The following is a 14,969-nucleotide window of genomic DNA, read 5'->3' as shown; positions in this document are numbered from 1 at the left end:
CCATTTTTTTGCGCTTATTTATATTTAAATTAATTCTAAATAAATAAACCACTAGAGTTAATTACCAATATATGGTATATATATAGTAGCATATATAATACCAATTATGGGTTGTACGCTAAAGACATAATAAAATACCAAACTCAATATATATTTTAGATCATTAAATGAGTTTTCTTCTCTTTTCATATTAATATGTTGTTTAAGAGTGGTTATTAACAATAAATTTGAATTATATATATTATGAGAAACTGTAGTTCTTTTGTATAGAATGTTGTCGAATAATACTTTTCTAACGCACTAAGAAAACATTTTGCTTCTTTACTGTACGCAAAACATTGGCCCCATTGGGCCCCTATATAGATATGTTTTTATAATGCAGGTATATATATATATATATATATATATATAGTAATTAATTTTATGGTATTTTCTGGAAATCTAGTGCTAGATATTAAGGTATTGTCCTATTATTATAGTCACCCTTGATCTAAGAGTTTTAAGATTTAATAATTATTTAATATCATTTCAATCATTTAATCAACATTACTCTTAAAAAATAAATATTGAATATCAAAGGCGGGTATCTGATTAAGAAAAAATATTACCAGAAGCTCCATTAGTAGTGCTTATGGGTCTAGTAAAGATATAATGATTTCGGCAGATTTTAGGGTTTATACTTATCAGACGGTATTTAGATTCTACTAAATTCATACATTTTGGTAGACATATTCGTGAGAGTGAATAAAGGTATTTAAAAGGTCAACAAAATTATTTGACATTCAATACATATTTACAAAAAAAAGTTAAATAATAGCCGGCTTGGTCGGCGCAGTTGTCAAGGCGACAGGACAGTCTTTATACTGTTGCGATGGTTATGTTTTCGAATCCTGCTGGCGTCATGGTTGTAAATGTATGTTTTTAATTGTCCATATTTTATATGATATTTTTTTAGCCGATATTTTTCAACATTTTTACTAACCTAGGCTGGATATTACCGGATGTCTTCTATGCAGAAAAATATCGATATTTTTTTGTCCGATATATCGATATTTTTTTAGCCGATATTTTTCAATATTTTTAGTAACCTAGACTGCATAATACCGGATGTCTATAAATTAAATACAATTGGTTAAATACAATACGTAATTTTAAAGATTTAGGGGGAAATATCGAAAATCTTTTGAATTACTTCCTAGTCTCTTGGAGGTAAAATATTCCTAAATAAAATCTACATTGATTACATTTACGATACACCGGTACCTATACCGGTAGCACCATTTATTATCATGAAGCAACGCTTAATTAATAATGTTATTTAATAATTAATTAGTGCAATTTATGAACTGTAATTATAATTTTATGAAGTTTGACAATAGTCTGCAATGTAAAATAAAGTAAAAATTTTTTGTCGGATTGGAAGGAACCCTGTTGCCAAGGCCTGGCAAACTATTACGGAAGCTTATGATGCTTCTACATCAGTTCTCAAGTACAGTCTCAATGGTATAAAATCAAATAGCATTACAGGAACTTAGTATCATTTAAAAAAATTGATTTATGTTGTAATATAAACTGAGTTTTTGAATCAACGAACATGAATTGACTGAAAAGAACGATGGCGTATTATAACTGGTGATGAAAAATTGATCTACAATATAAATACAAATCATGGATTAGTTTTGAAGAATCATTGATTTAGCCAACAAAAATGAGTAATCACAAATTACTCTACATTTCGTAGGATGCATCGCTAGTCTTTTGAATATTATTAGATCATTACAATATAATCAATACTAGATAAAGGTATATCTTTAAAAACTTCCCTATGGTATAGTTATATATGTTGGCGAAAAATGCAAGAAGTTTTACAAAATGATATTTTTCACAATAAATATTCTATTCAAAATAAAGAATTATTAAAAGATCCTGAATCTGAAATTAAACATAAAAAAGACACGGAAAAAAATCATTAAGATGATGTTAATATGATACTTGAACATAAATCGAATTTTTTGGACGGGTCATAGCGGAAGAACGCGCTTTCTCTTAAAGTTTAATTAATTTAAAATTATTAACTCACTCGGGAATTTTTAAAAATCGATATAGTCAAGAATTACAGATAATTAACATTTTGAAGTCGAGCTCGTCCCCTTTTTCTGTTTTTTATATTACGTCGTTGTTTACCCAAGCTTATTTTTTGATACTTGCCTTAAAATATTCAATACACGCACCATCGGCCTACGACTGCAGCATTTTCTCGTGGGTAATTAAACCGGTTTTGCTTCCAACTAGAAATACAAATAACACTAGATCCACCGATCATACTTAGAAAAATGCCTCGGGTGTTGAACAGGTACCCAACAGAAAAATCCTTACTGTAACATACATATATATCTTTATGTTGTTGTTATATATATATATATAAATATATATATATATATATATATATATATATATATATATATATAATCAAACGTGTAGGGTTTTATTAAAGACTTGGATTTTACTTAAAAATTGTATTATCTTATGCGAAATAAGAGGCGTCTTGTTAGGATAACCGTACAGACAACACTGCCAACCTAATCACGTTCTAATATAAATGAAACCCTTCTAATGTAAGCGTGTTACTCATCACATCTCACAATCAGTCATAAACGCACCTTTTTTTTTCGAACAACCAAAGCCATATTAGTTGCGCTTTATAACATCTTCCTCTTGAAGAAACGACCAGTAATATGTACATGGTCAGCGATTGTAAAATTATTTATGAGTATCACCCGCCAGTTGTCCGCCCTTGATGATCTAAATCTGAATTGCACTGTTTCTACTCAAGCTTCCGTGGTATAACCTGTATGAAATGGTATCACAAGTTTTGGTGTTTCTAAAATTTCAATAGTCTACGTCAATAGTCTTTTTGGTAGCCGTACACTCTGAATTACAAGCTTCTGCTTCTATTCCAGTAGAATGTGTTAGTTCACAGTGACTTCAATTCGCATTTGGTACTCTAATCTGAACTGAGATGTTCGTGCCAAGAATCTACAAACTAGGGTGTTTTTCAAAGCATAGATATTTCCTAATTCTAATAGTTTAATTACGAAATGTACAATTAATGTCTTGGTACAATTAATCTTAGATTTGCTAATGACAGTTGGATTAATTCATTATATATTAAAATTATCTTCTGTACGGATAGCGCAACTAGGGTTAAGGGTCAACCACATAGGAGTGAAACTACAAAATAATTGTATTGGAAAAGCTTGATTCAATAATTTCTGGAAATATGTTAAACCATACATATATTTTGCTATTTTATAATCAAAGAATTCTCTATCACTAACAAATTTTGGAAAATGCATATAGAGTGGAAATATACTTCATTTTTGACTGCTTTTTAATCGATCATATCTCTTAGTAAAAATGAAAAGTATAAATGTAAAGAGCTTTTAATCAACCTAACTTAAATATTTAAATTTAATGGTTTTGACATTTCTCTACATAAAATTGCAGCTTTCCATTTAAAATTCAGTTATTTAGTGTCTAGAGAAGCTAATCGCGAATGAACTGCAAAACTCTGAAAGAGGTTTCAGGCTTAGCAATTGATGAATTATCTTTTTCCAGAAGTTTATATAAATTGTTTTACTAAAAGATCCAAAAAGAGGTAGCCCTCTTTTTACGAATACTAATTGTTTAAAACTGCTATTTTGAATTGTTTCAATATCTCTGTTTCATTGCTTGGCAAAAAGAAGATTTTTTTGGCGTATTATAACTGTCAGTAAAAAGTAACAAAAATAATTTCCTCTTTCATAAATTTTTGCTGTGCATATGATGGGATCAGCAAGATGTAGTGTATTACAAATTGATAATTACGACTACTACAACGTATTATAGACGCAAAGTCATCCTCTTGCATGACAACGTTCGGCCATACGTTTGAGGAGTTGTCAAGGATAAAATGTTGCAATTCAAATAGGTAGTTGTGCCATACCCAGCGTACTTATCTGATATAGCGCCTTTTGATCACTATTTGTTCAGATCGATCACACGGTTTCGAAATGTGCAAGAAATGCAAAAATAAATCGATGATTGGATCGCTGCCAAGCCAATATCGTTCTTTCGACGCGGTTTTGTATGCGGTAAAAGTTGGAGAATTTTTTTTTATTACTCTTTGTAGTTCCATAATCTGTCCAGAAGGCAATAAGTATTTGTTATGCTTATATTATATATATATATATGGCATGTAGAAAATCACTTCATTAAGTGATCTCCTGTACAAAATACTATTTTAATTAATTAGTCTTATTTTAAAGTTTATTTTAAAGTCTATATATATCCATTAATCATATCGGTTGGTGTTACACGTTTTAACCTACGCACTTCACTGTCATTGTCACTTCGCATATTTAGCTGATTAACGAGTACACTGGGATGAATTGATACTATTTCGAAGTACTTCACACAAACACGTTGAATTACACTCGTTATTGGTTCTACAGGAATATCGCGTTGTATTACTTCATTTGAAACATAATACGGAGAATCGACAATGGCACGCATTCTAAAACCCTTGTATGATGGATATATTAGACTTGCTAGCGGTTCCCCATAGTTGGATTCTATATGACCAAATATGCTTGAATATAGATTTATACAATAATATCCTCTTATCTGATGATAACTTGCATTTGCGCACGATAAGCCTATACATTTGGTAGAATTTAAGTTGTTTCCGTTTGGCGAGTATGTGCTTCTTCCAAGTTAGGCATCGATCTAGGTGCATACTAAGATATTTAGCATCCTCTGCTTGGGGGAATTGACAATTATTGATATAGTACTGGTGGACATGTTTTTCTACGCAGCGTAAAAGTTATATGACTGGATTTTGTTTCTTTGGCTTTTATACGTCATCTTTTTAACCACATTTGTATTTGATTTAGGTGTGTTTGTAGATTGATTGAGGCTGGATCATCATGAGAGGCTAAGACTGCCGTGTCGTCTGCGTATGTTGCCACAGTAGTTATTTTTTTGTAGGTAGATCTGCTGTGTATAGAAGATATGGAGAAAATGATGGAGGCATATTTTGATTAATATGTATTGTACCGATTTTTCCCAATAAATACCTTTTTAATTAAATTCGAAATAAAACCCAAATATAATTTCTCAAAACAATTTATTAAAATTCTATATAAGTACAAATATTATAAAGTATCAATAATTATAAACATTAAATAAGATGTATTAAAGTTTCCTTTTTGTTTCTTCACACTGAAAGCCGAGCAGCACAGATGAAAGTCTGTGTCTGTTAATATTTTACTTACTTGTTCAGCACAAAAATGTATTGAGACAAGTTATAATTATTTTTACAATGTTATTCTGAAAATTGTGAAGCGGATAATTAAAAACGTTAAATTGTATGATATACGACAAAATGGAGAAAACATACCAAAAAGCAAGACTTTAAAGAATAGAAACAAAAAATTAAAATGTATGACATATCAAAATTACTGCTGTGTTCTTATTATGGTAAAATCGAGGAGTTAAAAGATAGCTTAAGGATCTATTAATAATATAATAAAACAATCATGAGATAGATCTCTTGTCTATAATATCAAGCTCATCATATTGGTTTACAGATTGTATTATTTTATTTTATTTTAATGTATTCACACACAGTCTTAATCCAGCTAACTTGGGCTGTTTCTTCCAATGAAAAGCACGTCTAGTTTTTTTATTTTCGCGCATACACTGGATACGCAGCACTTTTGAGTACGAAGATATGTTGTAACCAAGTAATAGTGATTATAATTAAGGCACAAAAATGCTGATCGTACTTAGTGTCACAAAAATGGCGTTATGAATAAATTATAGAAACAAACAATCGGGTTATAGAAATTAGCCAATCAAATTCTAGGGAAATTCAAAACAATCAATACAAAAAGTGGTCTCAGAGCCAGCATTAGTTGGTTTTGCCTATTTAAGTAAAGCCTCTATATATACTCTATGGCAAAATGTTCGCTGAGCCGGTTAATATTATATAGATTTCCAATAACAATATTTCGTCTCACGATGCAAAATCCACGAATATAGTAAAGCAATAAAACACGAGCATAATTGAGGTTAAACGCCAGCGTAACATTCCTTCGATCCCAGAGATTGACCTCAAAGCCGTTGGCGGCCGCGAAAAAAGAGCGCCACTGGTCGACGCGTTTTATTGCTATTTTATTAGCTAATTTTAGATGCGCACCAAAACAAATTGGGGTTGATTTAGTTCGTTTATCGAGCGGATTATACAATCTCGGTCAATTGCTGTTGCTACGAAAACGGATGGTACCGAAAATAGAGCAATTTCTTTTATGAGCCGTATGTGCGTGTTTTCGGGTGCTTTGTGAATTAGACTCTACGCGCGACGTCATCCAATTGAAAACCGCGACGTTTCGCACGATTCCTATTTTTAGATCAATTGGCCCATTTGCTATCTGCGAGCATTGTCTTTCCGTTCTTGGAGTTTTTTCATCAGCTGTTATCAAGAACTCGCACTCTCAAATGATCTGAAATGTTATTAAGTACCGTTTTAATAGTTGTAGGTAGCACTATTAACACGCCTAATTACTTAATTTTCCTGGACGTATATGTTTTAATTGGTTACAGTCATTGAAACATGTCGGTTTTGGCGTTTTATATTTATATATTGTCATTCACTCTGTATAATATCATATTGTGTTAAAAGACTTCGATTTGAAGTTATTATTTTCTTTAATTCGATATATTTATTGAAATTTGTTTATTGTATTGTTACTAACCGTTACCGATTAACCAACAATTTGTCTTTACAATAACTTAAATCTAGGTATATATATATTTATATTTATGAGTATCTATGAATATCTAGGATTATTATAAACTCATAATTGTGATTGTCTTCCATTTAACCCATATTTTAACTCCTGTTCTTTCCTTTTAATTTTTGTATGTTCCTTCCAGCGGAATTTTACATTCAATCCGAGATTCTTAACATTGTTGCTATATGGAATGATGGTTTTATTTATTATTATTGGTGCTTGTGCGGTCCGATTATACGTGAACTGCACATGCACACATTCACTTTCATTAATTTTTATTTTCCAGGTTTGGGTCTAATTATTTATATTGTCATTTGCCTGCTGTAATTTTCGTGCAGCTTCTTCGCTATTATCTCCGACAGTAAGAATCGCAGTGTCATCAGCAAATGTAGCCATCGTGATATTTTCCATTTGTGGTAAATCACAAGTGTAGAGTAGGTAAAGAATTAGCCCCATTACACTTCCTTGTGGTACACCTGTCTTAGTTACTTTTTTTGTAGAGTAGACATCGTCTTGTTTGACTCTAAATATCGTGGCTGTTATCTAATATTTTAATAGTTCAATGTAGTTTCGTTAACATTTTCTGTAACTTATAAACAAGGCTGTCATGCCATACTCTATCGAAGGCTTGTGTTACATCTAAGAATATAGCTGGGATTTTTTAATTGCTTCTGTTATTCTGCTCACCTGGTCAATTGTTAAATGTTTGTTAATAAACCCAAGCTAGTATACAGATATTAGTTTTTTTCTCCCTATAATTAATTCGATATAAAACAAGAAGTAGCAATAAATTAGCACTGCAACAAACAAATCTTACTGAAAATCCGAACATGGTCAAAATGTATCGTTTCTGAGTATTGAAATTGTAAAGGTGATATTAAAGCGAAAATTTCGCAACATTGTTTATCAATTTCGGGGTCAACATACGGTATTTTTCGCACCTCACGTAAAAATAAACAGCTTTTCTTTCTTAATAAACCATCATAATATACTCTATATCTTTTAAGAAAAAGGAAAAATCATGGTAACTAAATTGAAAAATAACAATTTAACAGTTTTCGAACAATAATTTGTTGAATTTCACTTCGAAAATGCAATATATATACGTGATCGGTACCATGTCCAAGAAATATTTACGTCAGATGTAGGTGACGATTCAGCAATGTTGTGCAATTCTTCCATCAGGTTTATATTTAGCAATATTTAATTTCATTTATATCTATGAACTCGCTAGTTTCATATATAAACTTTGTTAATTAACAAAATATATTAAGCTAGTGGGAATAGAATTTTAGTGTTTTAAGAAAAATTCACCCTTAAGACACCCTAAGTATACACGGCATAGTTCGCATAAAATCACATTGGTTCGCACTCTTTAATTTATATTTTTCTCACCCAATAACATCAATAAATATGTCCTTGGATGTAATGACACTGTTAAAGGAAAGAATAAACTAATTATGTGGGATAAACATATCAACCAGTTGAAGGTCCATCAAATGAACGAAACTTTTATTAAACCTATTATTTTGGTCATGGTAGTTGCCAAAATGTTTAAATTGTATAATAATAGTTTAGTATCCATTGAAAAAAAAAAGGAAGCCTGACATCATATAATGCGAAATTATCACTTTTTAAAAATATGTGAATCGTTTATTTTCATTAACAACCAAATGAAACAAAGGCATTTTCGATGGCTGACGAAAATCGTCATGAGTTAAAATGAAACATATTTGTAGACATTCTGAAATTAATGGCCCCTATCGTACAAGTAGCATGAGAATATATCGAAAAATAAATTACTGGGTGATTAGTTAGTTATATGGCCTTTTGTTGGTGATGTTGAACAGCCCACATGTTAATGGTTCGGATTGAAAGAACACGCTGGCGCTTAATGTAAAACGTATATATCAAAGTGGCAATTTAAATTCATTAATGTGATAAGCGTTTCTAACATTATGTCAAGATGTGGGTTATTATATAATCGAAAGTAAAGACGTTTATTCTGTGGTACACCCATATCTGTCAGATTAATCTCATACTGAAAAACGGTCTAGAATCAATTTTTCTCTAGTCTCATTAGATATAGTTTAACATTTCATTGATATCATTTGGCTATTTCCGTTTAAGCGTTACGTAGCGATAAGCATTGATAATTAATCGTAGAACTTTGTTTTGGCTTGCTTATTACATACCCATACACTACCATATTTGCACACCATAGGTCCCAATTAGCTTTATGATTGACTGACTTGTATCTTCCGACTAATCAGTACAGTTGTTTCTCAAGTGATATGCGCTGCAACCCAAAATTAACATGGACAAATTTGGAGTTTTGTCATGATAACTGTGTCGTCGGAAAATTTGTTGGGATATCAGCAAAATAGAGCAGATTGTCGAGTGGTGATTTCGAAATCCAAACTGAGAATCTGGTATTTCTATCAATGGTTTAATACGTTTTAACAACAGTTTCTCAAGTAATTTTGAAAGTCGGTTTGTCGGGTTTTTTAAACATAATTATTCGAGCAACCTTAACATTCCGGAACATAGTTCAGTCTCAAACAGGCATTGAATATATATGTCAACATGATAATTGCCTTTCATGGCAGCTCTTATAATAACCCAGGTGAAATATCAAGTCCAGGTGCCTTTCTAGGATTGAGGTTGTCAATTTCTGTGACAACTTTCATTGGAGAAATCAGATTTACAGCTACATCGGGCTGAAAAAACAGGATTTATATCTAATGTAGATTCTATATCATTTGGTTGGAATACGTTAGCTAAATGTTCTGCGAATAATTCAGATTTTTCATCGTTGCGTCGAACCCGTTCATTTTGATTCTTAAAAGGCGTTACTCCAATAATTGGTCTTTTAAATCTCCGAGTTGCTTTCCATAGCGAGTAATCTTTGTCTGTTTCCGGGCTTAATTCACTTACATATTCGAAGCAACTCTATTTATAGGATTTTTAATGAATTTTCTACTCACACACAGTTAATGGGACCATCGTAAGATGCCTGAAGAAGTTTAATAATGTTTAAAAAAACACGTTCAATTTCCAAAGCTGTTAAAAGTGCGGGCCAGTGTATATAGTTGAAAGTAAAGCCGAAAATCTAAATCCGACCTGCTGTTCTCGAGTTGTCTTGCGATGTTACCTACAGAAATACTCAACTGAAATTAATTATGAAGCAAGCTGGGATCCAGTGAATGTTCGAATGAAATGAGCTATAGAAGTTTCGCAGGTGGTAGTTACAAGTTTGTGGATCGGTATATGATCGGTATATATATATGCTTACAAAGATAGCATTTTGGTCGATGATCTTTTACCAGTTTACTGGCATAATCATGATTCTGTCACTATACGGATTTCTGGTGCAAAAACTGAACCAAGTGATTCTTTTGGCATCCACTTAAGCTCTAAACAATAACAAATCAAAATATGACGAGTTTGACTTTCTGGAATTATTTTCAAAGCGCAATGACTTTTTACCGACTAATCAAACACCTTTATTGTACCTTTATATTATATCTAAAATAGTCTGTGCACTTTCAACTTTGAGACAACTAGTATGGTTTCATTGAATAAGTTTTACCGCCGATATGCAACTTTAAAGCCATCTATTCGGAATAATCGAAATTACATTTTCCTCAACCCAATATTTATCTAATCCTTAATTATCATTTATTAAATCATTAACTAATATTCCAGTCTAAATCCTAATCATTAATTTCAGGGGGATTTCAGCTTTTTTCCTTATTGGAGGCATATCACATTCAACATTAGTAAATAACATAAGTCACTGTAATGATGGCTAAATTTAAACTTAAAAAATAGTATATGTTTTATTTGTACGTACTAATATATTACATATTTATAGGATGGCCCTTTTATTTGGTCGAAGCTTGTCCAAGGTCTATTGCTCAGCTCCTACTTCTGGGGATACTTGGTTGCCGAATTGCCTGGCGGTCGTGTAGCTGAATTAGTTAGTGCCAAATGGGTGATGTTCTTTGCAGTTGCCATCAACATCGTTTGTGCTATCTTATCACCCGTAATGTCTGAATTACATTATGGTGCCTTGTTCGTAATGAGAATCGCGCAAGGTATAGGTGGTGGTGTGAGCTTCCCTGGAATGCACGTAATGTTAGCACACTGGGCCCCGCCAAACGAAAGAAGTGTTATGAGCAGCATAGTTTATGCTGGAACTGCTTTGGGTACTGTGGTAAGTATATTTTTCTGTTTCATTTAATATAAGGATTGATTTTGTTAACAGTATCTTATATCACAACAAGAGTGCATCAATCAACTTAATTTGTCTTTTGGCGATGAAGCTCCATCAACAACCACGGTGTATCGCTGGTTTAGTTTAGTCAATCGTGGTCGTAGTTCGCTGTCCGACGAGTTTCATGAAGGTCGTCCAAAATCGGCTGTGCCAGAAAACATCCATGCTGTGTGGGAAATGATTAAGCAAGATTGTGATTTTACATGAACACTTAGCTGTGCGAAAGTTATGTTCGCGTTGGATTCCACACAATTTGACAATCGCTCAAAAAAAGACTCGTATCGATTGGTGCAAAGAAATGCTTAAAAAATTTAATCGCGGTGCTTTGAAAAACGTTTATAATATCGTGACAGGTGACGAATCATCTATATATTCGTATGAGCCGGAAAGTAAGAAAGACTGTATGAGTGTTCCAAGATGAACCAAATCCAACAAAAGTTGTTCACGCACGAAGCACTTCAAAGAAAATGGTGGCCTGTTTATTCGGGAAAACTGGTTATATTGCAATAGTGCCTCTAGAGGATCGTAGAACAGAAAATTCTAATTGGTACACAACCATTTGTTTGCCAGAAGTATTCGGTGAAATAAAGAAAGCAAAGAGACGCCGGATTGTTCTTCATCATGACAATGCGAGCTCTCACACATCGGCTCAAACAAGAAACTATTTGAGCACTCAAAACATCGAATTGATCATCCGTCGTACAGCCCTGATTTGGCACCCAATGACTTCTTTTTGTTCCCATCCATGAAAAATAAACTGGGTCAACGATTTTCATCGCCCGAAGAAGCTATTGAAGCGCTCAGAAATTATGTTTTGAAGATATCTCATTCGGAATGGAATAAATGCTTTGAAAATTGGTTTAAGCATATGCAAACGTGTATCGATCATCGTGGCGAGTACTTTGAAAATTTCGCAGCTTAACTATTTGTTTTTTCCTATTTCCTATATATATATATATATATATATATATATATATATATATATATATATATATATATATATATATATATATATATATATATATGCTTCTCTGCTGCCAATACAGTTAAACCAATCATTTTTATTCAGACGACAGAAATTATTAGACAATTTAGTTCTTTACATTAATTTTCGTTTTCATATTATAATTAATTTTATTATATTAATAAGCTATAATTATTACTACATTCGGTCATATTCATAATTTCAGATTTTCATATTGGTTTCTGGAATCATTGCTGGAAAGATGGGTTGGCAATACGTATTTTATATCGAAGGAGCCGTTAGCGCTATTTGGCTGGTCTTATGGGGCATCCTTATTGCTGATAGTCCAGCTTCCCAGAGATTTATCAGTCTCGAAGAAAGAGAATACATAATGAAATCTTTGAATCAAGAGTCTGGTGATGCTGGCAAACATGAGGTAATTAATATAGGAATACGTTTATTGGACATTCAAAAAATTAATTATTTTGTCATTAGGAAAAACAACCGCAAATGCCTTGGAAGGCCGCATTCACGTCACCAGCATTCTTGGCTATCCTTATTGCCCATACCTGTTCCAACTGGGGATGGTACATGGTACTTATCGAGCTGCCTTTGTACATGAAGAGCGTGTTACAATTCAAGATTTCTGAAAACGCCGTTCTCACTGCTTTGCCGTTCTTCTGTATGTGGTTGTTCTCAATGATTCTAAGCAAATTGTTGGACACACTCAGAGCTAAAAACGTAAGTATCCACCGAGTTCAACAAATTCGATTAGACATATTATATATATTAGAGCTAGTGAATAATATATATATATATATATATATATATATATATATATATATATAAACTTAATTATAAAACAATTTATTATATATAGTAATAATTTTTAAAACATATATTATTAATATTTTTGCTTTTTTAGAAAATCAACACTACTCTGGCTAGAAAATTAGCCACAGGCTGTGCCAGTGTTATCCCTCTTATATGTTTCATTGCTTTATGTTATATTGAAAGCCGTGGTGCCGCAGTTGCTCTAATGACAATTGCAATCACTGCAATCGGTGGTATGTTCTGTGGATTTCTGTCAAATCACATCGACATTGCACCGAACTTTGCCGGTACATTGATGGCAATAACCAATACCGTTGCCACTATTCCTGGTATTGTAGTACCAATATTTGTCAGCGAATTAACTAAGAGAGACGTAAGTAAACTGCGAACTTTGAATTCGGTTTTTCAATCTTTTAATTTATAGGATTCTATCGCATCTTGGAGGATAATTTTCTGGGTTACTGTGGCGTTATACATCATAGAAATTGCGGTTTATATGACTTGTGGGTCGGGAGACGAACAGAGTTGGAACAAATCTGGCCAATCAGAACCTAGCGAATCACAACCACTTAAACCAATAAATGCACAAGCTAATAATACGGATAAGGTGTAAAATTTTCCTCTGATAATGCAATTATATTACATAGTTTATGTAATCCGTTTTCGTTGTGCCCATTCATCTAAATATAAGCGATATTGTAAGAGAGAACAAAGAAGTAATAGAATGAAATAATAGAGAACACCATTTAATCACACCCATTCAGCTTTTGGATGTATCTTATAGCAACTAAACTTTAATATCTTGTTTAAAAATAGAACTATTCCTATCGGTGTCACGGGTATTACAAGAAACTGTGTCATTAAAGTACTTTTAAAATAAATCTGCACTGGCATGAATTAAATCAAATTATAAAGTTAGACATAAATATATTTCTACTTTTTATCGTTTTGAATCACTCAATGCCCTTTCTCACATATTCAAATTAAATAAGATATAAAAATATAATTTGCACTTCAAATTAATTGTTTCAAATATATCTTAACAATATAGAGCAGTTCATACTCGATGTTTCACCTAATGTACTGAGCAACATTAATAATAACTCATGGCTCAAGTTATAGATTATTGTGTTGTTATTATAATTACAATGACATATTGGAAATAAGTTTATTTCTCTCCTTAGTTGCTATTTGGTATTATATATCATATAGTCTTTAAAAAATAACTTTGGCAAGAATGATACTTTTTGGCGTGTATTGAAAGAACTGATCAGGGAAAGCTTGATGCTATTTGTATTAGAATAGAAATGTTCAAGGAAATGTCTTTTCTTTAACAAATTAGATAAAAGAAAATATATTTTTTCTATTTCCTCAATATAGATATTTAAATTCGGTATTTAGGTTTAATTTTAAGTATAGCTACTGCCTTAAAGTTATGTTATATACAATTGAATCTCTTTTATTTTAATATTTCTAATAAATCTACATTTTTTTATATAATAATAGTAAGCATTTGATTTCTATTACAATCATTTATAAGATAGTTTTCAGTATTTTTAAGTATTAATAGTAATTACCTCATTTCTTTTAGATTAGATTTTAGGTAAGTATTAGTATTAGGTAAGATAGATATTTATTAAAGACTGCTTGCTTACTCTCTATGATATGGTCTGTTTTAAGTAACCATCATAGATTTTATTGTAAATGTCAAAAAAATTATATATATATATATATATATATATATATATATATATATATATATATATATATATATATATATATATTTGTGTGTGTATACAATAGAGAACTATAGAATCCCACATCCAGAGAAGTATATAAAGAACCACCTATGAGAAACCTGTATCATCTATTCTATTATTTGAAGATTTATAATATACATACTTAATACTGTAATAAAGCTCCATAATCTGTGTACATAACAAATCAAATCACCATATTTTAAGATGTAATAATAATAATATATATAAATCCATACCAATATTGAAACTACTAATAAATAACATCAGTGTTTTAGAAATACATTGTGTGTTTGTCA

At 31.6% G+C, this 14,969-nt stretch overlaps 1 protein-coding gene across 1 annotated transcript in view; it reads left to right on the top strand.

The window, feature by feature from the left end:
• The window catches only part of MFS3 (Major Facilitator Superfamily Transporter 3), a 24,503-nt gene extending 9,534 nt beyond the window's left edge, over positions 1 to 14,969 (top strand). Inside the window, exons 4-8 of the mRNA XM_076419526.1 lie at positions 10,714 to 11,055; positions 12,306 to 12,515; positions 12,575 to 12,820; positions 13,005 to 13,286; positions 13,338 to 14,969. Coding sequence (XP_076275641.1) covers positions 10,714 to 11,055; positions 12,306 to 12,515; positions 12,575 to 12,820; positions 13,005 to 13,286; positions 13,338 to 13,526 — 1,269 coding nt within the window. The 3' untranslated portion in view covers positions 13,527 to 14,969. The remainder of the gene's footprint in view (positions 1 to 10,713; positions 11,056 to 12,305; positions 12,516 to 12,574; positions 12,821 to 13,004; positions 13,287 to 13,337) is intronic.

Source organism: Rhynchophorus ferrugineus, unplaced genomic scaffold (assembly GCF_030347505.1).
Source record: "Rhynchophorus ferrugineus isolate W39M unplaced genomic scaffold, kcgeb_rfMv2 rfM1, whole genome shotgun sequence".
Classification (NCBI taxonomy): domain Eukaryota; kingdom Metazoa; phylum Arthropoda; class Insecta; order Coleoptera; family Curculionidae; genus Rhynchophorus; species Rhynchophorus ferrugineus.
Note: the sequence above shows the minus strand (reverse complement) of the source record. Positions and strands in the feature narration are given on the sequence as shown.